Genomic DNA, 25,622 nt, shown 5'->3' with positions numbered 1-25,622 from the left:
TCCAGCCTGTGCCCAGCCCTGTGGCCCGGGGGTGTTTGTGCTGCTCTGGAGGCCAGGCTCAGCCACTGGCCGGTGGGTGCTGGAGAAGGGTCACGTGCACGGGGAGTCGGGTCTCTTGGCCCCAGAAAGGCCTTTATGGTCCCTAGGAGAGGAGCCCAGGCGGCCGTGCCAGCCTGCCCAAGCCGAGCGGAGAGCCAGTGCCCCTCAGTCCTGACCCCCTGCTCTCCCCCAGTGCCCCTCAGTCCTGACCCCCTGCTCTCCCCCAGTGCCCCTCAGTCCTGACCCCTGTTCTCCCGGCCCTGGGCTCCGTCAGTGCACCTCAGTCCTGACCCCTGTTCTCCCGGCCCTGGGCTCCGCACTCAGTATGTCTAGCACCTGTCGGCCCTCAGCTCCAGCGCTCCCCGACTCGCCTCCCACGTGCTGGTCTGCTGATGCCCTCAAACTGACCGTGCAGCGCTCCCCACCGCTCCAGGGACCATACCCCTCAGTCCTGACCTGCAGCCCCCTGCTAGGTGCTAGGGACGCCATGGAGGGAGGGTGACCCCTGGGTGAGGGTGGGGGGTGGTCATTCCACAGCACTGGCAACCTCAGCTTGGGGACAGGGAGAAGGAGCTCCCCATCTATCCATTCTTCCTGTACACACCCCTCCCCTTACACACCCCTCCATCCCCTTACACACACCCTCTATCCTTCCATCCCTCCCCTTAGACATCCCTCCATCCTTCCCCTTACACACTGCTCCATCCATCCGACCATCCCCCAACACACCCATTCATCCATCCCTCCATCCTCATACACACCCCTCCATCCATCCCTCCATCCATCCATCCCTCCCCTTACACACCCCTCCATCCATCCCTCCATCCCCATCCATCCCCTACACACCCCTCCATCCATCCATCCATCCATCCCTACACACCCCTCCAGCCATCCCTCCATCCCCCAACACACCCCTCCATCCATCCATCCATCCATCCATCCATCCCCTACACACCCCTCCAGCCATCCCTCCATCCCCATCCATCCCCTACACACCCCTCCAGCCATCCCTCCAGCCATCCACCCCCCAACACACCCCTCCATCCATCCATCCCTCTACACACCCCTCCATCCATCCATCCATCCATCCCCCAACACACCCCTCCATCCCTCCCCTTACACACCCCTCGATCCATCCATCCATCCCCTTACACACCCCTCCAGCCATCTCTCCGTCCAGCCATCCCCCAACATACCCCTCCATCCATCCATCCATCCATCCATCCATCCTCATACACACCCCTCCATCCCTCCTCTTACACACCCCTCCATCCATCCATCCCCTACACACCCCTCCATCCCTCCCCTTACACACCCCTCCATCCATCCATCCCCTACACACCCCTCCATCCCTCCCCTTACACACCCCTCCATTCATCCATCCATCCCTCCATCCTGTTATACCAATAAAAAACTAGCAGGATCTTATTAAAGGGGACAAGATAAAGATGCCACATTTATTATGATAACAATTTGATTTATACACACACACACACACACACACACACACATCCATCAGATGTTCTGCAGCTGCTGCATAGTTACCAGTCCTGCTTGAGTCTGTGGCTTGAGTTTGCAGCTTGGGTTCGTAGCTTGTGGCGGTAACTGGCCAGGAAAGCCGGGCACAAGGACGAGCTGGGTCTCTGTTGGGCATGCACCGATGCCCTTCCATGTTGGCAGCAGAATGTTACCCTCCTCCAAAGTTTTCCATCTCACCCATCCTTTTTGTAGGCTTTAGTTTGAATCCAGAGTCTATAGGTCTTGCTGTGTCACGCTGCCTCTGGGTTTGGTGATTGATCACCCGTCAATTGCAGACATGACTTTCAGCCTGGGACCGGGCTTTGATCTTCCTTCTATTGTACCTTTTCTTTTTAGGGTGGATTCTTTTTACTTTGTTAGGGCTCTTGTCTGCATCTTCAGCCATTGGTGTTTGAACTCTATTTAATCAGGACAGGCTGGGGCTGGAGGTTGATTCCATCATCCATACATCCCTCATTCACACATCTAAACTAAACTAATAAGATTACAGCAGGGTTTGCAAAAATGAAGGTTGCAGCAAGCCCTTACAAAATGGAGTCAGCGTTTTAAAATGGGGTGTGAATTACAATATGGCAAACAGTGAACAGAAGTTACAATATAGACAAGTATAATGGATGGCAAACAGTGAACAGAAGTTACACTGTAGGCAAGTGTAATAAATGGTGAACAGAAGTTCCAATACTGAAACAGGGCAAGTCTCAGTGATTTAAGCAGGAATTGGATTGATAGTGAAACTTACAAAGGCAGCTGACTGAACAGTTATGGCTCTTAACAAGCATCTTAACTGTTAATTAGCCAGTTATTGGTGTAACCGGTTTTATGAATGAATATTGTTTCATTCATAAAACTTTACTTATGAAGTTACATTAATAAAGTGAACAATTAAAAACAATTTCATTCATCAGTTCTACAATCCCCCTACATACCCCTCCATCCATCCCTCCACACACCCCTCCATCCATCCATCCTCCTACACACCCCTCCATCCCTCCCCTTACACACACCTCCATCCATCCATCCATCCCTCCGTCCCCCTACACACCCCTCCATCCCTCCCCTTACACACCCCTCCATCCATCCATCCCCCTACACACCCTTCCATCCCTTCTCTTACACACCCCTCCATCCATCCATCCAGCCAGCCAGCCCCCTACACACCCGTCCATCCATCCCCTTACACACCCCTCCAGCCATCCATCCCTCCCCATACACAGCCCTCCATCCATCCATCCCCATCCGTACCCCTCCCTCCATCCATCCATCCATCCATCCCTCCATCCATTCCTCCCCCTACACACCGCTCCATCCATCCAGCCCCCTACAAACCCCTCCATCCCTGCCCATCCATCCATCCCTCCCCATCCATCCATCTCTCCCTCCCCAGACACATGACTCCATCCATCCATCCATCCCCCTTACACACTCCTCCATCCAACCCTCCATCCCTCCCCTTACACACCCCTCCGTCGCTCCCCATACACACCCCTCCATCCCTCACCATCCATATCCCTCCATCCATCCATCCCCATCTGTACTCCTTTATCCATCCATTCCTCCATCCCTCCCTCCCTCCCTCCCTCCATCCCCTTACACATCCCTCCATCTCCATCCATCCCCCTCCATCCATCCATCCTTCCATCCCTCCTTCTACATACCCCTTGTGATGGTTTCGGTCACAGAGACCCCCTTGGGACTGTCACCTGGAAGTACCTCTGAGCATGTCTTCCCTGCCAACTTGGGACTCCAGAACTCTGCCTTGTTGAGCCAGACATGCTAGCCAGCTGCAATAAGACCCAGGGTCTGGACCACCCCCCCAAAGCTGCAGACTTAACTGAAAACAGCTCAGCAGGTCACCTATCTCCAGTACACAGACACCCAGTTCCCAATGGGATCCAAACCTCAAATAAATCTGTTTTACTCTGTATAAAGCTTATACAGGGTAAACTCATAAATTGTCTGCCCTCTCTAACACTGATAGAGAGATATGCACAGCTGTTTGCTCCCCCAGGTATTAATCACGTATTCTCGTTTAATTAATAAACACAAGTGATTTTATTAAGCATAAAAAGTAGGATTTAAGTGGTTCCAAGTAATAACAGACAGAACAAAATAAGTTACCAAGCAAAATAAAACAAAACACGCAAGTCTAAGGCTAATACATTAAGAAACTGATTACAGGTAAATCTCACTGTGACAATGCGGTTCTGGCGGAACCCAACTGAGAGTGCCAACTCAGGACAAATTGCTCAAATAGGGCAGTTACAGCCCAAGGCTGGGGTTTTTTCCACCTCTAAGGCAAACCAAACCAGCCAGACTAAGAGGACTTCAGTCTCACCCCACTGGCTAACCGCAAGTCTCACAAGCAATCTCCTTAGACACTCCAGTTTCCCAGTATTACCACCAGTACCACTCGTTATGGGGACAAATGGTTATGAAAACCAATACCCCAGTAAAAGAAAAAGGTTCTCCTGATCCCAAAGGACCAAGCCCCAGACCCAGGTCAATATACAAATCAGATCTTACCCACAAATCACGCTATTGCCAATCCTTTAGAATTTAAAATCTAAAGGTTTATTCATAAAAGGAAAAAGATAGAGATGAGAGTTAGAATTGGTTAAATGGAATCAATTACATACAGTAATGGCAAAGTTCTTGGTTCAGGCTTGCAGCAGCGATGGAATAAACTGCAGGTTCAAATCAAGTCTCTGGAATACATCCCCCGCTGGGATGGGTCCTCAGTCCTTTGTTCAAAGCTTCAGCTTGTAGCAAAGTTCCTCCAGAAGTATGAAGCAGGATTGAAGACAAGATGGAGATGAGGCATCAGCCTTATATAGTCTTTTCCAGGTGTAAGAACACCTCTTTGTTCTTACTGTGGAAAATTACAGCAAAATGGAGTCTGGAGTCACATGGGCCAGTCCCTGCATACTTTGCTGAGTTACAAGGCGTATCTGCCTTCTCTCAATGGGTCCATTGTATAGCTGATGGTCCTTAATGGGCCATCAAGCAGGCTAGGCAGAGCTAACACCAGTTTGTCTGGGATGTCACCCAGCAGCATAGCATAAGTTTGAAATACAGACAGTATAGAGCCAATATTCATAACTTCAACTACAAAACTGATACACACATATAGACAGCATAAACATAACCAGTAAACCATAACCTTGTCTTAGACACCCCATTTGACCCCCTTTATACAAGATTTGCGTGCCACTACAGGACCTTGGTTGCAACAATGATCTATATGGTCCCAGATTATATCAATAACGTCACACTCACCCTCAGAGATGTTCCAATAAGCTTCTTTCACAGACTAGACTCCTTCCTAGTCTGGGCCCAATCCTTTCCCCTGGTACAGCCCTTGTTAGTTCCAGCTCAGGTGGTAACTAGGGGATTTCTCATGACTGGCAGCCCCCCTTTGTCCTGCTCCACCCCCTTTTATAGCTTTGGCACAAGGCGGGAATCCTTTGTCTCTCTGGGTCCCCATCCCTCCTTCTAAATGGAGAAGCACCAGGTTTAAGATGGATTCCAGTATCAGGTGACATGGTCACATGTCCTGTGAGACCTCATTCTTCATTAGCCATGTCAGGTACACAGGAAGACTTGCAGGTAAATAAACCCATTCAATTGTCCTAGTCAATGGGAGCCATCAAGATCCTAAGCCACCATTAATGGCCCACACTTTGCATAATTACAATAGGACCTCAGAGTTATACTTCATATTTCTAGTTTTAGATACAAGAGTGGTACATTCATACAAATCGGATGATCACACTCAGTAGATTATAAGCTTTGTAATGATACCTTACAAGAGACCTTTTGCATAAAGCATATTCCAGATACATCATATCCACACTCATTAGCATACTTCCATAAAACATATGGAGTGCAACGTCACACCCCTCCATTCCTCCATCCCTCCCCCAACACACCCCTCCCTCCATCCATCCCCTTACACACACACAGACATTCCTCCATCCCCATCCATCGCTCCTCCCTCCATCCCTCCCCATCCATCCCTCCCCTTACACACCCCTCCATCCCACCCCATCCACCTACACATCCATCCCCTTACACACACATCCTCCATACCCATCCATCGCTCCCTCCCTCCATCCATCCATCTCTCCCCCTACACACCCTTCCATCCCTCCATCTCTCCCCATCCATCCCAGCCCATCAACCTACACATCCATCCCCTTCCACACACTCACATCCCTCCATGCCCATCCATTGCTCCCTCCACCCATCTCTCCCTCCCTCCATCCATCCCTCCCCATACGCACCCCCTCTATCCCTCCATCCCACCCCATCCCCCTACACATCCATCCCCCTACACACACCTCCATCCATCCATCCCCCTACACACCCCTCCATCCCTCCCCATACATACCCCTCCATCCCTCCATCCCTCCCCTTACACACCCCTTCATCCAATCAGCCATCCATCCATCCATCCATTGCCATACACACCTGTCTATCCACCCTTCTCTCCATCTACCCCACACACCCCTGTGTCTATCCCACCCCACACACACACCTCCTACATCCATCCCCATACGTACTCCTCAGTCTATTCATCCCCTGCCCTCTCTCTCGTGTGGCCCCCATCCCCACAGGAGCTGAGTCCCCTTCTCCCCACACACAGCCCCCTCGCTAGTTACCGATCCTGGCCTCGGGGCCTTGCACCCTGCGTTGCTGCCCCGGGCAGGCCAAGGGCTGCAGGCCAAGGGAATGGGGGGGGGGGGGCGAGGCGGTCTGTGTGACGACCCCGCCCCCCGCTCACTCCCCCCGTCTCTCCCGCCTGCCACGCCCAGGTGAGCAGTGACGAGATGTGCGAGATCTGCGAGGTGTGGACGGCAGAGAGCCTGTTCCCCTGCAGGGTGTGCACCCGGGTCTACCACGACGGCTGTCTGCGCCGCATGGGCTTCCTGCACAACAGCAGCGCCGTGGAGGTGACGGAGACAGCGCACACCGAGACAGGCTGGAGCTGTTACTACTGCGTGAGTGTGGCCCCGGGGGGGCTGGCCTGGCCGCTGCACTAGGGCCAGCACCGGGCCCCATGGCTCCCCGGGGAACCGTGCAAATGGTGGGCAGGGAGCTCCGAGCTGGGGACACCCACAGCAGGCACCACCCGGGCAGCAGCAGGCAAGTCCCTGACACCTGCCCCATGCTGTAAACTGCGCCCTGACCTGCCCCGAGGCCGAGGGCCGGGCCTGCACCGGGGCCCCCGCTGCCCCATGGGGCACAGGAGAGGAGCCAGAGTCTGACGGAGGCACCTGGCTGGGCCCAGACCCACAAGGCAGAGGCTCTGCTTCCCATAATCAAAACCCTGTGTGTCCCCCCCACAACCCCTTCAGCCCCAGGAAACGGCGTCAGCCCCCACCAAGCCCAGACAGCCGGCGTCACCCCCTCAGCCCAGCTAGACGGCGTCACCCCCTCAGCCCAGACAGACGGCGTCACCCCCTCAGCCCAGATAGACGGCGTCAGCCTCCCTCAAGCCCAGACAGACGGCGTCACCCCCTCAGCCCAGACAGACAGCGTCACCCCCCCAGCCCAGCTAGACGGCGTCACCTCCTCAGCCCAGCTAGACGGCGTCACCTCCTCAGCCCAGACAGTCGGCGTCACCCCCCAGCCGAGACAGACGGCGTCACCACCCTCAGCCCAGACTGACGGCGTCACCCCCTCAGCCCAGCTAGACGGCGTCACCCCCCAGCCCAGACAGACGGCGTCACCCCTCAGCCCAGACAGATGGCGTCACCCCGCTCAGCCCAGATAGACGGCATCAGCCTCCCTCAAGCCCAGACAGACGGCGTCACCCCCTCAGCCCAGACAGACAGCGTCACCCCCCCAGCCCAGCTAGACGGCGTCACCTCCTCAGCCCAGACAGTCGGCGTCACCCCCCAGCCGAGACAGACGGCGTCACCGCCCTCAGCCCAGACAGACGGCGTCACCCCCTCAGCCCAGCTAGACGGCGTCACCGCCCCCAGCCCAGACAGACGGCGTCACCCCCCCAGCCCAGCTAGACGGCGTCACCCCCCTCAGCCCAGCTAGACGGCGTCACCCCCCAGCCCAGCTAGACGGCGTCACCCCCTCAGCCCAGCTACGACGGCGTCACCCCCTCAGCCCAGACAGACGGCGTCACCCCCTCAGCCCAGATAGACGGCGTCAGCCTCCACCAAGCCCAGACAGACAATGTCACTCCCACACAGCCTTACAACAATACACTGGTGTGCCCCCCTCACCTGCACTCTCACACAACCCTACAATAACATACCAGCGTGCCCCGTCCCTGCACTCCCGAGCAGCCCTACAATAACACACCAGCGTGCCCCGTCCCCGCACTCCGCACACAACCCTACAATAACATACCAGCGTGCCGCGGCCCTGCACTTCACTCTAATAACCTGACAACAGGCCTCGCCAAGTTCAGAACAAAGTGCAAAACCTGTTTTGTCACTTCGGCTTTCTTGCCTTGCTAAATTCCTTTCTCGATCCCCTGCTGCGGACACCGCAGCTGCATGCACACCCCTCCACGCTCACATGTGTGTGCACACACAGAAACACAGTACCCCGCCCCCATCCACACGCACGGAGCTCCTTCCACTGCACGCTGGGAAGGGAGAAAGAGACAGACAGGTGGCTCTCCGTATTTCCATGGCTAAACGCTTGGGAGGCGCCAGATGCTGCGGCGATGGAGCCGCCGCAAAGTCCCTGGCAGGATTACGGATCCTGCCAGGCAGCTGGGGTGGAGCCCCGGGGGCTATTCTCCAAGGTACTAACTAAACCCCTGGGTGTTTCTCTCTGAACGTCTCTCCCTGCGGCAGGATAACCTCAACCTCCTGCTGACGGAGGAGGAGATGTACAGCCTGATGGAGACCTTCCAGCAATGCAAGATCATCCCCGGTGAGTGCTGCCCTTCACCTCACCCTGCAACATGCTGGCCCCTGGGTGTGTATATTGCTGCCCCCTAGGGGCTACAGACAATAAAAGCTCTACTACTGCTGACGGCGGGTGGAGTTTCTCCTTTAGACTCAGAGAGACTGGGTTGGCAGGTCCAGCAGTTGGGCCCATGCTGCACACATGTGGGATACCTACAGCCTCACTCAGGCACCCCGAATTCCAGCAGCGCACCCCCAGTCCTGAAAGCCCTGGGCCAGCAGGTGAGCAAGATTTTGGGCCCCGGTTTGCTTCTTGTTTATTCACCTGTCAAGACCTACACTCGGGTTCCATGTTTCCCTGGCCACATCGATGACATCACAGGTGCACAATGCAGAGTGTGCCTGTGATGTCATTGGTGGTTGCCAGGGGACCACGGAAGGCCTGGCTGCAGGTCCCGGCATGTGCAAGGGGCTGCGTGACTGGGGACCCGCGGGTCAGTGCTCTCCCCTGGGCGCTTCACGGCCGCCCTCAGCAGCGCCGCGCAGCACTGGGCTGACGTGCGCCCGGCTTGGCCTTGCAGAGACCTGCCTGACGCAGGACAATTTCCTGCACTACAAGCACCTGGTCCACAAGCGCCACTTCGAGAGGCCGCTGAGCGAGGATCAGGAGGAGCGCGCTGCCCTGCAGTTCTCCGCACTGGACCCCGATAAGAAGGGCCACATCGAGTGGCCTGATTTCCTCTCCCACGAGTCCATCGTGCTGCTGCAGAAACTCCGGCCACAGGTACTGAGACCCCCCCCCCCGAGCGCACAGAGCCGGGCCCCCTGGGGCAATGCCACGGGGTGGGGGGGCACCCCGGGGAGTTCGGGAGGCCCCTCTCCCCATCCCAATGAGCTGCCCATTCCTCAAGATCTCTCTTTCTGCCCGCCTCCTGTCTGTGTGTCTGTCCAGCCCCATATCATCTATCATCTATCTATCCCTACACATCCCCTGGGTCACTCTGTCTGTCTATCTATCGCCATGCACCCCATCTATCTATCTATCTATCCCCATCCACCCCCTCTATCTATCTATCTATCCATCCTCATCCACCCCCTCTATCTATCTATCTATGCCCATCCACCCCCTCTATCTATCTATCTATCGATCTATCCCCATCCACCCCATCTATCTATCTATCGATCTATCTATCGATCTATCCCCATCCACCCCATCTATCGAACTATCTATCGATCTATCCCCATACACCCCCTCTATCTATCTATCTATCTATCTATCTATCTATCTATCTATCTATCTATCTATCTATCCCATCCACCCCATCTATCTATCTATCTATCTATCTATCTATCTATCTATCCCCATCCACCCCATCTATCTATCTATCTATCTATCTATCTATCTATCTATCTATCTATCTATCTATCCCCATCCATATCTATCCCCATCCACCCCCTCTATCTATCTATCCCCATCCACCCCCTCTATCTATCTATCCCCATCCACCCCTCTATCTATCTATCTATCCCCATACATCCCCTCTATCTATCTATCTATCTATCCCCATCCACCCCCTCTATCTATCTATCCCCATCCACCCCCTCTATCTATCTATCCCCATCCACCCCTCTATCTATCTATCTATCCCCATACATCCCCTCTATCTATCTATCTATCTATCCCCATCCACCCCCTCTATCTATCTATCTATCTATCTATCTATCTATCTATCCCCACCCACCCCCTCTATCTATTTATCTATCCATCCTCATCCACCCCCTCTATCTATCTATCCCCATCCACCCCCTCTATCTATCTATCTATCTATCTATCTATCTATCTATCCCCATCCACCCCCTCTATCTATCTATCTATCTATCTATCCCCATCCACCCCATCTATCTATCTATCTATCTATCTATCTATCCCCATCCACCCCATCTATCTATCTATCTATCTATCTATCTATCTATCTATCTATCCCCATCCACCCCATCTATCTATCTATCTATCTATCTATCTATCTATCTATCCCCATCCACCCCATCTATCTATCTATCTATCTATCTATCTATCCCCATCCACCCCATCTATCTATCTATCTATCTATCTATCCCCATCCACCCCATCTATCTATCTATCTATCTATCTATCTATCTATCTATCTATCTATCTATCTATCTATCCCCATCCACCCCATCTATCTATCTATCTATCTATCCCCATCCACCCCATCTATCTATCTATCTATCTATCTATCTATCTATCTATCTATCTATCCCCATCCACCCCATCTATCTATCTATCTATCTATCTATCCCCATCCACCCCATCTATCTATCTATCTATCTATCTACCTACCTACCCCCATCCACCCCCCCATCTATCTATCTATCCCCATACACCCCCTATCTATCTATCTATCTATCTATCTATCTATCTATCTATCTATCTATCTATCTATCTATCTACCTACCTTAGTTATTTCAGAGCGCCTGTCTCCAAAGTCCATACCCAACACACCAAAGCAGACTGTGAGGAGTTACAAAGGGATCTCACAAAACTGGGTGACTGCGTAACAAAATGGCAGATGAAATTCAATGTTGATAAATACAAAGTATTGCACATTGGAAACAAAATCCCAACTCTACATATAAAATGATGGGGTCTAAATGAGCTGTTACCACTCAAGAAAGATCTTGGCGTCATTGTGGATAGTTCTCTGAAAACATCCACTCAATGTGCAGCGCCAGTCAAAAAAGCGAACTGAATGTTGAGAATCATTATGAAAGGGAGAGATAATAATATATGGAGATATACCTATCTCATAGAACTGGAAGGGACCCTGAAAGGTCATCAAAGTCAGAAAATATCATGTTGTCTCTATATAAATCCATGGTATGCCCACATCTTGAATACTGCGTGCAGATGTGGTCGCCCCGTCTCAAAAAAGATATATTGGAATTGGAAAGGTTCAGAAAACAAAAATGATTCAAGGTATAGAACGGCTTCCGTATGAGGAAAGATTAAAATGACTGGGACTATACAGTCTGGAAAAGAGATGACTAAGCAGAGATATGATAGAGGTCTATAAAATCATGACTGGTGTGGAGCAAGTGAGTAGGGAAGTGTTATTTACTCCTTCTCATAACACAAGAACTAGGGGTCACCCAATGAAATGAATAGGCAGCAGGTTTAAACCAAACAAAGGAAGTATTTCTTCACACAACAACCTGTGGAACTCGTTGCCAGGGGATCTTGTGAAGGACAAAAGTATAACTGGGCTCATAAAAGAACTAGATAAGTTCATGGCAGACAGGTCTATCAATGGCTATTAGCCAAAATGGTCAGGGACACAACCCCATGCTCTGGATGTCTGTAAACCTCGGGACTGCCAGAAGACAGGGGATGGATCACTCAAAATTGTCTTGTTCTGTTCATTCCCTCTGAGGCCAGCACCATCCACTGTCGGCAGACGGTATACAGGGCTAGATGGACCATTGGTCTGACCCAGTCTGGTTGTTCTTATGATCTTATGTCTTTGTCCCACTCGAGCGGCTGGTCCACAAAAGAGGATAAGAGCCCACTACAGCAGCCAGCTAAGGAACTTCTCCTTTTGCTCCAGCCCTAGAGGCTCATACCTTCTTATGCTGAGAGAGAGTCCCAGATTTGAACCCCTCTGTCAGCCCAAGAGGGGTAGATTATATGGAGTCCCCATCACTAGGTCAGCCTCCCCCTTTGTTGGTGAGGCTGAGACAGTGGCCGTCCCAGCTGAGGTGTGGTCTCCTCTCCTCACACCTATCAGCAGGATGGGGTTGTATTCCCACCGCCCCAGCTTGGGATGGCTGGTGAGGGACCTGTCCAGGACATCCCTCAGTGCTGCCTGGGACTGGCACGGCTGTGATGAACCCAACCCCTGTGCCTGAGGGGAGCTTTGCCCCCCTGCACCCTCTCCAGCCATGCCCAGGAGCTCCAGCCAGCCCCCCTGCCCTCCTCCATTCCCTCCCTCCTACAGAATTCCCTGCTGCGGCTACTGACAGCCAAGGAGCGGGAGCGGGCGCGAGCCGCCTTCCTGCCCCTCCACCAGGACAGCCAGGGGCTGATCAGCCAGAGCGAGTGCCGGAAAGCCCAGCACACGTGGTTTCGGAAGCACCAGAAGGAGGCCCCGTCCTGCAACGTCAGGTAAGAGGGCTGGGCTGCCCAGGGGGAGAACCCCTTCCCCAGCCAGAGCCGGGGGAGCCCCAGGAGGCCCAAACTCCTGGTTAGTTAGCAGAGCAATTCCACCCAGAACCCCTGCTCAGTGTCTTCCCAGCGCAGGCCAAAGCGTCCGCCAGATCCCCCGGCACCGCCCCCCAGCAACAGCTCCCACTTCCCTCTGCGTCCCCCCATCTCCCTCCCACCTGCCTGAGAGAGGCCTGGGGAGCCCCCCCATCTCCCCTCACACCCTGATGCCACATGCCCAGCGTGTGAGGCACAGCTGGAGCCCGGCCGGCGTTCGTCACACGGTACCCCAGGGCGCTGGTGGAGTCCCAGCCCGGCTCCTGCGGCCCAGGGGCAAAGGAGGGAAACGCCCTTTCTCCTCCGCAGCATCAGCCACGTGGGGCCCATGTCAGAGAGCAGCCCAGCCAGCAGCGGCAGCAACAGGAGCCCGCAGAAGACCCTGCTGGGCACCGAGCAGGAGGAATCCAGGTGAGCGGGGCGGGGCGGGGCATGGGGGGGGGACAGGGGCGCGGGGGGGGGGGGGGGGGGGACGGGTTCTGCCGCAGGAGCCTCCAGGCCCACGGCTGCAGCATCCGTTCAGCTCTGTTGGGCACAGGCTAGCTGGGCTCCCGCACAAGCCAGGCCCCTCCCGGCTGCTGTGGGGTGTGGTGTTAAAGGGGGTATCATAGCAGTGTGGGGCTGGCAGGGTCCTGCAGAGCTCACCTAGGCCAGCCCCCTGCGCTGAGGCAGGGCCAGTGGATTTGGGCTCTCCGTCCTGCCTGGCCTTAAAAGCCTCCAGTGCCGGGGAGCCCCCCACCTCCCTTGGGAGCCGGCTCCAGAGCTGAACAACCTGAGCATTAGAAAGCTTCTCCTAAGAGCCAACCGACAGCTCCCTTGCTGCAGATTATGTCCCCCACGTGTCCGGCCTTCTGTGGCCGCGGAGAACACTTGATCTCTGTCCCCTTTAGACCAGTCCTTGCCACAGCCGAGGGCTGGGATCCGCTCCGCCCTCAGCCTGCTTTTCCTCCAGCCTAAACAATACTAGCCTGTTTCACAACGACCTCGCCCCGCTGACTGGTGCTTGAGGGGCGATCCAGGCGGTGAGTCTCCTCGTGCACTGGGGTTTTCCTTCCTAAGCCTAGTGCTGGCGAGAAACCAGTGTGGGCTGCTAGAGGAGACTGAGCTGGTACCTCCTTGGGGTCAGTAGTAACTACAGCACTTTTCACCAGTAGACCAGTGTTCTTGCCCCCATTTTGCACATGGGGAAACCGAGGCACAGGGCAGTAGAGTGACTTGCCCAAAGTCACCCAGCAGGCGAGTAGCAGAGCCAGGACTAGAACTCGGGTCTCCAGCGTCCCACCCTAGTGCGCCGTACACAAGCCCACGCAGCGCCTCGGGCGCCTTTTTGCAAGAGTGGTGACATTTTCCAGGAAAACTTGTCTTCAGCAGCTTTCCTGGAATCCACAGAACTCAGCAGCTTAATCAAGATGGCCTTCTACTACAGCTAGAGCAGAACTGCACTCCCTCAGCCCGGAGAGCCATGCGGGTGGGCTCCCGTCACAGCCAGCAGCAAACAGATGTCCTGCTACACCCCAGAGGTGGCTGCATTTCTGTAGTGTGGGGTGGTGGTGAGGGGAAAGCAGTCTGGAAAGCAGCCGGAGAGTCTCCAGGGTAATGAAAAACACTATAGATATATGAGGCAGACAGTATAATTATCCCACCCCAGTCCATGCGTCTGGAGAAAATGTTCTGTCTCCTATTAAAATCACTGGGTGGTTGAGGAAATTCACCAGATGGGAAATAACCTCGGTAAGCCGTAGCTCCATGTATTTCATGGCGTTCAGACCACGCAGAAAGGGCCAGCTTCATCACTGAGGTTAGCAGCGTCCATCAGTGCAAAGCTGCAGGGACAGAGGGCTGAGCGGGGCTCTCTGTGTGCTCTTGCGCCCAGGTGTGATGGCGTCCCTTTCCCAGGCGGGCGGGAGCGCTCTGCTCTGGTAAAAGCACCCGGCTCGTTAGCAGAATCCTCCCGGGGGGCAGATTTCTGCTGGCAAGTGAATACATTTCACAATGGAATAGTCAGCAAAACCGCTCTTCCTTTTCGTTCTCCTGCCCAGGCAAGAGGGAGCCGGGGCTAGTGGTTAGAGCAGGGGACTGCGCGTCAGGACTCCTGGTTTCTAATCCTGGCTCTGTCACCGACGCGCTGTGTGACCCAAGTCCTTTCCCCGCCCTGTGCCTCAGTTTCCCACCTGTACTAATGGCGCTGGCCTGTCTCCCGGGGGTGTGGGACGACTCGTTCGTGTTTGAGAGATGCTAAGTATTGGTAACTTAAGATCAGGATCCGACATTTCCACGATGACGGCACAGGCACAGACACCTAAAGCAGTTCCCCAGCTGCTGCCGGAGAAACCCGGGACTTAGGAGTCGGGCCCTGAAAGGTCGGGCCCTGACGCAGCAGGGGGGCGGGCAGAAGACACTGGAGCTGCACCAAGCACTGCAGAAACCAGCTGCTGGGCTGGAAAATGTGCTGCTCCATGTTCTTGCCATCTGCCGGCCCCTCATCGCCGGCTCCACCGCCCCGGCTGCGACGCAGGCCGGGAATCACTGGGGGACCCGAGAGCGCGACGGACGAGCTCCTTTGTGCAGCGTCCCAGTGTGGTGATCGCAGCTGCTCAGGGCGGGAGTGCCCCAAAGCCCCGGGCCAGGAGCCTGCCGGCTGCACCGCGACTGGGAGACAAGCACTGAAAAGCACTTCACTGCTAGGCCCTGCAGGCACGAGGCTGGCGGTCCCGTCACCGCTCAGACATGTGCTATGGGAAGGCTGTTTTACGGGGGCTGGCAGGAAAGGGGAAGGTAGCCGATACCCTAGGTACCGAGGCTTGAAGAGCAATAGTGGTTCTTGGGTCTGGGGGGAAGCCCACGCGAGGGTCATGGACGGCTCTTCCGTGCCTGGGCTGCCCTCTCCAGTCCGGGCTCTATTCCAGCAAATAGGCACTTGCAGGATCACTCAGCGGTGTGTCTCATCAGGATCCCTCTGCCCTAGCTCCCTGCCCAGCTGCTGCCCCCCCCCCTACGCCCCACACAGACCTGCACCCAGCTGTGATGTCCGGCCCCACAGCCTTCCACCCGGGGCTCTGCATCCAGTTCCTGGGGGTTCCTCCGCGTCCGGCTTCTCCTGGCTCGCCAGGCGGCTGCTGCTTCCCCTAGGTGCCCAGTCAGATCCCGGTTCAGGGTCTTTTCACAGGGCTTCTGTGCCCCCTTACCTGGCCAGGAGGAAGGGAATGTGCAGTGGGGAGGGGGCTGATGGGAAATGTAGACCCCTGCTTAGCAGATCCATCATGCCAGGCTCTGGCAAGGGGACCCTGTGTCCCCAATGGTCCCTACACAGGCAGAGCCCTGATGGAGCGCTGCACGCTGGGATCCGTAGGGCCCGTGGTCAGCACACATGGGCTGGGCTGGAGACCGAGCCCCTGCCCGCGTGGCCCCCACGCTAACCCCCCTCCGCTCTCCCCAGCAGGCCTGTCGACTGGCCGACCTTCCTGAAGGAGAACGTCATCTACATCCTCGCCGCCCGCCCCAACAGCGCCGCCATCCACCTGAAGCCGCTGGCGTAGCCGCCGCCCGGGACAGGGGCCGGGCGAGGGCTCCCAACCTGGACGATGCATGAGCGGGCGGGAGGCCGGGCGCACGGAGCCCAGTCCTAGCCATTGTGTTCTGTAGTCGCTGAGCTTGCAGCTGGAGGAGCTGACAGACTGCTTCACCCGCTAGAGGGGCTGCCCCGTCTCCATGGGCCGCAGGTAGCCGCACCCAGCTCCCCCGCCCTCACCCACGTCCCAGCAGACTTCTGATTGGCGGAGCGAGGCCCCAAACCCCGCACCACGCCCGGCCACACCCCCAGCTCAGTAGAGTTCTGGTTTCTGATTGGCTGAGAGGGAGCTGCCCCCCCAACCCGCACACAATTCGGCAGACTTCTGATTAGCGGAGAGAGGACTGAACGCAAACAGTCCAGCAGCGCTCTGGCTTCTGACTGGCTGAGAAAGCCCATGCGAGCCCCACGTAGCGGCTGGACGGTTTCCAGCGTCGAGGTCGCCCTGTACCGTGGCTGCGGGTCGGCGGACCGGGCGTGACCCCGGTGGCTGTGGACTAACGAGCCCCCTGCTGGCCTGGCAATGGCACTGGCGTGCCTGCTGGAGAGCAGAGGGAGGCGTGTTGGCTGGGCCGGGGCCAGCACTGCGGGGCTGCCCTGCAGCTGGCAAGCTGGGCCGGGCACCGTGCCAGCCTCTCCCCTGCTCTCTGGGACCATCCCCGCCCCCAGACTGGTCCCCTCTCTGCTCTGCACGGTGGCTCTCGACGCCCATATTCCAGCCTCTCTGGGTGAACAGATCTCTGGCTGGGAGAGCTGGGCACGGAGCAAGAGCCGAATGCTGTGAGACCCCAGCGAGGACATGGCATACCGGGCCTGGGTCGCCTCTCACCACCACCAAAAGGACAGCAGTGTGACCGCCACCACGGAGCAGGCCCTGGTCTCTGTCCGAGCGACAGTCCTGCCTTGGCCGGGAGGGCTGGGTGGGGGACAGGGTGGATTCGGGGCCACCAAGCAGAACAGCTCAGTGTCCCCAGGAGCTGGCATGTGGGGAGCTGCTTTCCTCAAGCTGGCGAACCCCCGGCCCACCGCTGCGGCTGCAGAAACGAGCCACAGAGAACTCCCTTTGAGCAGCTCCACCTCCCGGCCTCCTCCCGGCTCAGGCGCCAGGCGCTGCTCTGCCAACCAGGGGGCCCATCAGGACAATCCTGAGAGTTGGGCGGTGTGTCGGCTGCTTGTCACGGGGCCGGATTCCCCTCGCTCTCCCACCAGTGTCAGCTCCAGGGAAGTGACCCTGGTTCACTGCGGTGAGGTTGTGGGGGGGAGATCAGGCCTCCTGTGTTTCTGGAGCAAGGGCGTGGTAGGAGCTGTAGAAGCGTTGCCGCTAACGTAACCTGGGTCTCGCACCAGGATGTCTTTCTAGAAGACACTTGCTAGCTCACCCCCCAGTGCCGGGCTGGATGCAGGCGTCACGGGGCGGGGTTAGGAAGGAGGGTCACAGTGGTGTCTTCTGGCCTTGCCATGTGTGAAGAAGGGATGCGAGTTTCTTGTGATTTCTTAGTCCTCTCAAAGTTGTCAGACGCCAGCTACCTGCCTTTACTACACAGCATCGCATGTCTGCAAATTCTGCGACCTCCGTCAGACTTTATGGAATCCGTAGCCACCTGTGACTTCACAGCCATAAGCCAGGATAGAAGTCATGCCCTCCGGCTCCAAAAGCACCGGCCACTGCCCTGAGCCAAAGAAGAATCTTCTTTCATTGTTAGCAGTACAGGAGCTATGACACACAGGGAGCAGTTCCAGTTCCACCCACCTGGGGGCAATGGTGACACATGTGCCCTAGCTCTGCACACCTTTCACAGGCACAGTGCTAGCAGCCCCCCCACTGGCACTCGGTACCTGCTAGCTATTCACAATAGTGCTTCCTGTTCCCTACAAAGAGAAGTCAGTATTGCACCATGATGCAAGATCAGCAACTCATCGGAGACACTATCAGGAGGGGCCAGATTTCCACCCCACCCAGCTTCACCACCACAGAACCAGCTACCTTCCCCTTGAACGCGAAGGTGCAGCCGGCAGAGAATGCAGTGCCTTGTCCCAGAGACAAAGCAGTGCACACTGGGGTCTGTAGTCTCCGCACCTACGTATTCATTAGGAAGGTGGCCATGGATTCCTCTGGCTACTTACCCCACAGTGCCCTGCCCCCGGAGCCTGTAACAGGGCCTGGATCATCGGGGAGCTAGGAACCAGCCTGCGTTCATGACGTCTACAGCCGGTACAGAAGCAGAGATGCCTGAGAGTGGAGATCCGTGGTGAGCAACAAGAGGTCACTGAATCCCCTTAGCCTCCAGCTCCAGCAAGGACGGGCTCAGAATCAGCGGGCTTGGGCCTCTCCGGTAGCAGTGCTGGGCAGAACTGAGGTTTGCTCTCGTCCTGTTTCTTACGGGAGGGAATGCAGAAGGCGTGAGGCTCCGTGAGCTGCACCAACAACATCAGAGCGCGCTCCCCCCCCCCCTTGGCAGGCTCTGCCTCTCATTAATAAGTACTTGGCCGTCCCCAGAGCCAGCCGCATATGAGCTGAGCGGCTGCAGCAAATGCTGGCTCAGCTAATGGGAGAGGGAAATCGGTCACAGTTCAACCTAGCGGAGATAAAACGGTTACATCAGGCACGGCCTGCTTCAAAGCCGTGCCCAGCTACCGCCAGAAACCAAGTCCTTCCCGACAGCTCTGCCTGGAGCACCGCAGGACTCAGGAGGGAATTGCCACCCATGGGGCATTGGCACGTCTCGGGGGGTTACATCGGAAGCTCCCGATAGCCGCCCTTGCCAGAGGCAGGATCCAACTCTCTGGTCCAGTGTGGCAAATGCTTTCGCTTTCGCTTTGCTAGATCTGCCAATGGGCCTGGCTTGGGCAGGCTGAGAGGAGAGGACACGGTGCCAGAGACTGCGCTGGAGGAATCCGTCCCGTTGTGATGGGAGGGTCTAGATGCAACCCACCCCGGCATCAGCGAGTCCATGGTCACTGGATGGCCAGTGGGGTCGCTCTGTCTCCTGGATGACTGCTCACTCCAGATCCTGCAGCTCTCCAGTCCTGGGGATTCACTGGCCAATTCGCCTTGTATCAAGTATATTCGGAGCACAGCAGCTCTTGGTTTCTCAGGGACCTGCCCAGAACATTGTCCTGTTTTTAGAAGGAAGCCTGCCTGCCCTGCTGCCTGCAATGCCCCCTCCTGCTCCATCCCAGTTGTCGTCTGGACTATAACCTTCCTCGTCACCGTCTCAGCAGCCCTGCCTCATGTCCACCGGGACGGTGAAGGTAGCCTGGGGCCACACATGATGTGCGTGGGGTGGGCCCGGCATGGGGAGAGGATGAAGGATTGCTGCTGCTGAACGTAAGAAGATTCAAGTGCACAGGAGTGACCCAAACGGGAGCCCAACCATGCTGTCTATCTAAGGGGTTCCTCTGGCACCTCTCGCCCTGGGACGTGGGCACGGAGTGGAGCAACACACCCAAACTTTGCCACCACATGACTCCGTTCACACCTTGCAAACAGCTGCCAAGCTGCACCGACCGTGCCTAACCCGGAGCAGATTGTGCCCACCCTCGCGTTCCCGGAGGAGACGACAGGCCACAGCCCGCGATGCCCCCCAGATCAAGATGGAGCGCAACATCCTGGGACCCACGGTCAGAAAGGAGTGGAGCCGTGGGCAGCATGGCAACGCACCCTCGGTCACATTTGGCCCGTGGGCGTCCCAGGGCATGGACCGCGATGCCGAGCCAAGGCCGGTCACCCACAGGTCCTGCTTGTGAAAGCCTCCCCTCCCTGGGGCAGCCCGTTGAACGATGGCAGAGAGGGAAGGAACATGGAGCTGCCCCAACAGACACCACCAGGGACATGGTGAGAAGCCGCAGTGACACCACCCACCCGGGCTACCGAATGAGCTGCACGTCCGAGCCAGCCCACGTCAGCTCCCCAGCGGTACCTTTCCTCCCCGGGGAGTTGGGAGCAGCGCGCGCAGCGGGTCCGGAGCGCTCAGGCAGCACTAACAGCCAGTGTGCCAGGGACGAGCGTGCTCCCGAGCTGGCGCATCGCCGAGGGCACTTCAGTGTTGAAATGAGGGCGGCAGGAGGGCGCACGTACAAGACAGGGATAATACATGGGGGGGCTCCCTCCCAGAGGCCCACTGCTGAGTTAATGGGATGGAGGAGACATGGGCAAAGGAAAGCTCAGGGACCCGGGGGCAGGTAGCTTCCTGGATCTTTCTGCTTCAGCCCAGGAGGTAACCGAATGGGGAGCTAGACACAGTCTCCATTGAAATGAGGGCAGTCCTGCCTCTGTACCCTCTGGCTGCTCTGAAGCCCTCAGCCTGCTTGTCTCTGGCTGGTGACCCAGGGTGATGCTCAAACTCTGGGCCCCGAAGGCTGCCCTTCGTTTGCAGAAAATGGGGCTGCATGCAGCCTCCATGAGCTTTAACAGAGGCATAAACTGCAGAGACTACACGTCCCAACATGCATTGCAGCCTGTGCACTGCTGGGATGTGTAGTCTCCGTGGGCCACGCTGTCTTGTGACTGGAGCTGTGGTGGTGAGCCCCGCGGGCTGGTTGGGGCACTTGGCTCGCTGGCTGTGTAACAAGCGCATGGGTTTCACCCAGCCAGGCAGGGCAGCGTGGAGGCCAGGGTCATGGAGCCAATGGGTTACCCAAATTCCCACACGCCATGAGGAGGTTGGGGGGCAATGTACAGATAAAGGGGCCCGTTCCCCTGCGCGGAGCCCCACCCTTCTGCCTGGGCTGCATTTTACCCCCGCTTTGCGCAGGTGCCAAGGACTGCACCGGGAGTGGGGGCATCAGCCCTCCAGGTTTGACCCTGCCGGCGGCGCTGCTGAGACAGCACCATCGCCTGCTGTCGGCGGGACCGGGGGAACGGCTGGGGCCGGCCCGCGGGGCGTGAGAAGGGCTGTGCAGCGAGATGTGTCCATTAAACAGCTGTGTCCAACCTCAATAGATCTGTTGGTCTTTGGATTTCGGTATCGCTCAGGCACCAGCAGCTCTGGGGGGTTCCTAAGGTGCCCCCCCCCCGGTCCAGCCCCTGCTGGTTAGCCCCAGAGGGGCTGCTGCAGTGACCAGGTGTCCAGGCTCCCTGTCTGGTGCATCATGGGCCTGCAGCACCTGGTGAGTCCAGAGCCCTGGGGCAGGGAACTTCGCTCTGTGGCCCCTTCTGTCCTGGGCCGCTGCCCTCGAGTGCCGGTGGCTTGTGAGGATTCCTGGTTCCCTCGCTCCAGAGAGCAGCCCCTCTCCAGCACCAGCCCCCTGGACAGAGCTCCCTCCACCAGCTCTGTGAACTTGAACTCAGTTCCCGCCCGGGCCTTTGTTTAACATCCTCAGCAGTGTTAGGGCCTGTGCAGCTCAGGCCTAATACACTCCAGAAGTGGGCGCATCCATTCTGGGCAGTCCACCCCACCCAAATCAGAAGGGAACAGGCTGCCAGGGCCCCTCCAGGGCTGTGCCTTGTGAGATGCCATTCAGCTGCCCTCGTGCCCATCGCTGCAGTAACTGAGCGCCACCCCAGCATTAGCCGCAGCAGGGGAACCGCAGCACAGCAAGGCAAAGGGACTTGCCGAGGGTCACACGGGGAGGCTGTGGTGGTGCAGGGGCTTAGAACCCTGGTCTCCCAAGTCCTAGGCTAGTGCCCTAACCATTGGGCCATCCTTCTTGTCTGAGCCTCAGCCCGTGACACCAAGGCTCCCCGCCTTGGGCTGGGCTTTGCAAAGGGGCCGCGCTGGCTGCAGCTTTGGGGGGCTGGGAGCTGAGGAAAGCGCAGAGGGGAGATGCTCTCTCCAGCCCCAGGCTCGTGCTCCCTGGGGCACTGGGAGTTGTACCAGCAATGCCCCCACACCCCCAGCCATGATGACCCCTCTTGTGTCTGGCTTCCCAGATCAGTGCTCTCGGCCAGGCAGTGGGGAACAGCTGGCATGGCAAGGCAGCGACCCCTCTGGCCCATTAACGGGCCCCTCGGGGACTCCCGGCTGGTTCCCGCCCTGGAGGTGGGCGTGGGCAGCCCGGATCTTTGGGGACCTGGTGGGAATGCAGTGGGGAGGGGCTAGGAGACGTACTGGCCTTGGAATATAGGATTATTCTGCAGAGGAAAAAAACCAGAGGCTGCATTTCGGATCATGGAGCTTGTGATGTGCTGAGTCACTGCCACTGACGTCTCTCCCCAGCCTCGCTCAGAGCCGCTCACGGCTCACGGCCTGCTCTGAGGCAGAGGGCCTGGCGCGTTTATATGGGGCACAGGTCTCTGGATTTCCCCCAGGGTAACTGGGAGCAGAGTCTGGCATGCTGAGCTGATGCAGCCAGGCGGTTTGGGAGCCTGGCACAAGGGCACGGGACATAAATGAAGAAGCAGCACATTAAATGAATCCGCTGACAATGGAGACCACACGCCCAGCCCCCTCCCTGACCGCCCCACATCTCGACAGACAGAGGGGGCAGCGGGAATTCCCGCCCAGACACGACTCCGCGGGAGGGGCCAGCGGGAATTCGGAAGACAGGACACTGGGCTAGACGGGGCGTTGGTCTGACCCAGTCTGGCCGTTCTCTGCTAGACGTACACGCTCAGGATCGAGGACAAATGATCCCTCCCAACCCAGCAGCTTTCCCTGTGGCTGAGCGCTCCAGCCAGGGATTAGCAGCGGATTCTGAGTGCGCTCGCCCCCAACAGCTCGTGATGAGCCAGCGGTGGGTGGAACGGCTTCGGGATCAGACAGAGCTGGGCTGCCCCAGGGATCCATTTGGGCTGGTGCCGGGTTACAACACTGATCACTTGCTCGCTGTCAGGGGAGAGCTCAGCCAGACCTCGCTTACACATCATTTCAGGAGTGTTTCCATTTCAATTCAAATTTCCAACCAGCGACTGCGCTGGCACCACTGCATGGAGCTGGGGGGGTGCTGGGGAAATCCCTGGGGCTGCGCCGGGCGGAGGAGCAGCAGTCCAGTGGGGGAGCGAGCAGCAATGGGAGCTGCTTTGTGCATCCAGGACCAGCCAGACCCCGGTCAGCCGCTGCCCGTGGGGGGACAAGGGCCACGCTCTCCCCCTAATTGCAGATGTGAGCGGGGAGGGAAGCCCTAGGCCTGCAGAGGGAGTGAGGGCAGGCCCACCGACGGGGGGGAGGGAGCAAAGGGGGCAATTGCCCAGAGGCCCCGGACCCTTTTAAATCACCGGGGGGAGGGGCGCAAGGCTCCTAGGTGCGTGCAGCCCACCAGCTCCCAGACACACCCCAGGCACTTTCTCCAGCGCACACATGGGGTGGGAGCCGTCACCAGGCACCAGGTACAGTGCCCGAACTCCTTAGCCCCAGTGCCACCGTCTCCGCCCAGTGCCCGGGCAGCTGTTCAGCAGAGCCGCAGGGCACGGACCCGGGGAGAGGAGCTGAGCGCTGCCGGGGGGATGAGGAGAGACCCACACCGAGCCCTGGGGATTATTTCCCAGCCCAGGATGGGGGACTGGAGCCGCCGGCCCTGGGCAGCAGCCAGTGGACCTCTCTGAACCGGGAGAGCTGCTGTCCTCACCCACGTCTGCCTCAGTGCCGCAGTGGAGGAGAAGAAAGGTACCGATCGCGCCCCGTTGCGCTGGCCACGCTGTGGGGAGAGGGGGCGCGCCCTGATGGGGCGGCTGGGGGGAGGGGGAAGGAGCCCCGCTGGAACTAGGGGTGCTGGGGGCAGCACCAGCCAGTGTAGGCCCAAATGTCAGGCGGACCACGCGGGCGCGGCTTGCGGTAGGGGGCTCATTGACGGTTCTGCCCTGGGGCCCGGAATTGCTGTTGGCGGGCCTGGGCGAGGGGCTCCGTGTGAAGGGCGGGAGGGGCCCAAGCTGCATTGCCAGCTCTCCCGGTTTTACCGCAAGTCTCGCCGCACTCGGTGTTTTCCACACAGCTCAGCTCCTGCAACTTGGGCGTTACCGGGGAACCTCAGCTCTCGCTAGGAGCGCCCGGACGTTCCCAGCCCTGAAATCCTCCAGCGCTAGAGGCCAAGTGTGACGATGCTGCCTGCGGGAGCCAGCTGAGGTCACTCAATGAGAGTGAACTGCAAACAGAACAGGGTAGACAAACCCCAAACGCTGGTGGTTATTCCAATACTTAGATTTACCAACCAGCCCAAAACAGCTTCTGTATTACCTCACTGGTTACTCAGAGTCCAAACAACGCAGTTCCCTTAAAGTGCCCGGCCTCAGGCCTCCGTCCAGACACACCTGTCAGATGTGATGTTAATTACTGAAAATCTGATCTCATCATATAAAAGAAAAGGTTCTTCCAACCCCAAAGGATCAGCCACACACCCAGGTTCAATTACAACTTAGATCTTACCCAAAATACACACTACAGCCAATTCTTATTAACTAAACTAAAATTTATTACAAAAGTAAAGAAAAGAGAGAGCGTGTTGGTTAAAAGATCAATGTACAGACAGACTTGAATTCAATGCTTGAGGTTCAGACACAGCAGAGATGAGCGTGTAGTTGCCAAAAGTCCTTTTAGAAATAGTCCAGAGGTTATAGTCCAATGTCCATATTCAGGGTGACTCCAGTCAGTGACTGGGGATCTCAATCCTTATGGCTTAAGGTTTCCCCCTCTTGAAACCCAAAGCAGATCTGAGATGAAGCAGGATCGTGTCCCAGGGTTTTTATACATTTCCAGCAGCCTTTCGGCCTGAGAAAACAATAGGCTTAACTCTCCTTCCAAACATCCTGGCAATTAGCACAGGGTAATTTGTCCATTAAACAGTTCAGATACAGGTTACCACAACCTTCAAAGAGACATAGAGACAATAATACTATTTCACTCAAGTATCATCAGAAATGTTTATATTCCTTTTTTGATCTTTGAATTAAAGCTATAGCAATAGACAAGACTTGTTTGCTTACATCACAAGACCTGAGCAAACAGCTCCCCTTCCATCTCTAACAATGCCGGCTGCATTTCAAAGCTCTGTTCATTTACAGATCATCCTAACCATCTCTAAAGTTCGGCCATGGGTCGGGTCAGTCTGGGAGGTAATTAACTCTTTCTGGCCCTGGCCCCTTTCAATGAGATATTATTACACTCATAGCATCACACCAGGCTCCCAGATGCTCCCTGGGCCTGTGGTGTGGATAATCTGCCTGCTTCCTCCCCCTCACCCTACCCCCCATGCTGCAGCCAGCTTCGCCTGCCTGCCTGCCTGCCAGGGGAAAGTCCCTGCCTCCGCTGACTGGGGGCTGGCTAATTAGTACAGCAGGTGGCCGGGGCTGGCTGGCGTCCCCCCGCCCCGTTGTTCCGCCGCAGCAAGCGCGTGCTGTGCCCCTGCGAGCAAGGAGGCTTTTAGCAGCTCCACTGGGGACTCTCCG

The 25,622-nt window shown here is 57.0% G+C and overlaps 1 protein-coding gene across 5 annotated transcripts in view; it reads left to right on the top strand.

The window, feature by feature from the left end:
• PHF24 (PHD finger protein 24) overlaps window positions 1-21,242 on the top strand; it is a 41,676-nt gene extending 20,434 nt beyond the window's left edge. For 3 of the 5 annotated variants that reach the window (XM_065598625.1, XM_008175807.4, XM_024112319.3), the window contains exons 3-8: window positions 6,393-6,578; window positions 8,403-8,481; window positions 9,038-9,240; window positions 12,473-12,639; window positions 13,045-13,146; window positions 16,172-21,242. In XM_065598625.1, coding sequence (XP_065454697.1) covers window positions 6,393-6,578; window positions 8,403-8,481; window positions 9,038-9,240; window positions 12,473-12,639; window positions 13,045-13,146; window positions 16,172-16,271 — 837 coding nt within the window. In that variant the 3' untranslated portion in view covers window positions 16,272-21,242. The remainder of the gene's footprint in view (window positions 1-6,392; window positions 6,579-8,402; window positions 8,482-9,037; window positions 9,241-12,472; window positions 12,640-13,044; window positions 13,147-16,171) is intronic. The other 2 variants (XM_024112321.3, XM_065598626.1) reach the window with 2 other exon arrangements.
• The last annotated feature ends 4,380 nt before the right edge of the window (window positions 21,243-25,622 follow it).

Source organism: Chrysemys picta, chromosome 6 (assembly GCF_011386835.1).
Source record: "Chrysemys picta bellii isolate R12L10 chromosome 6, ASM1138683v2, whole genome shotgun sequence".
In the NCBI taxonomy this organism is placed as follows: Eukaryota; Metazoa; Chordata; order Testudines; family Emydidae; genus Chrysemys; species Chrysemys picta.
Note: the sequence above shows the minus strand (reverse complement) of the source record. Positions and strands in the feature narration are given on the sequence as shown.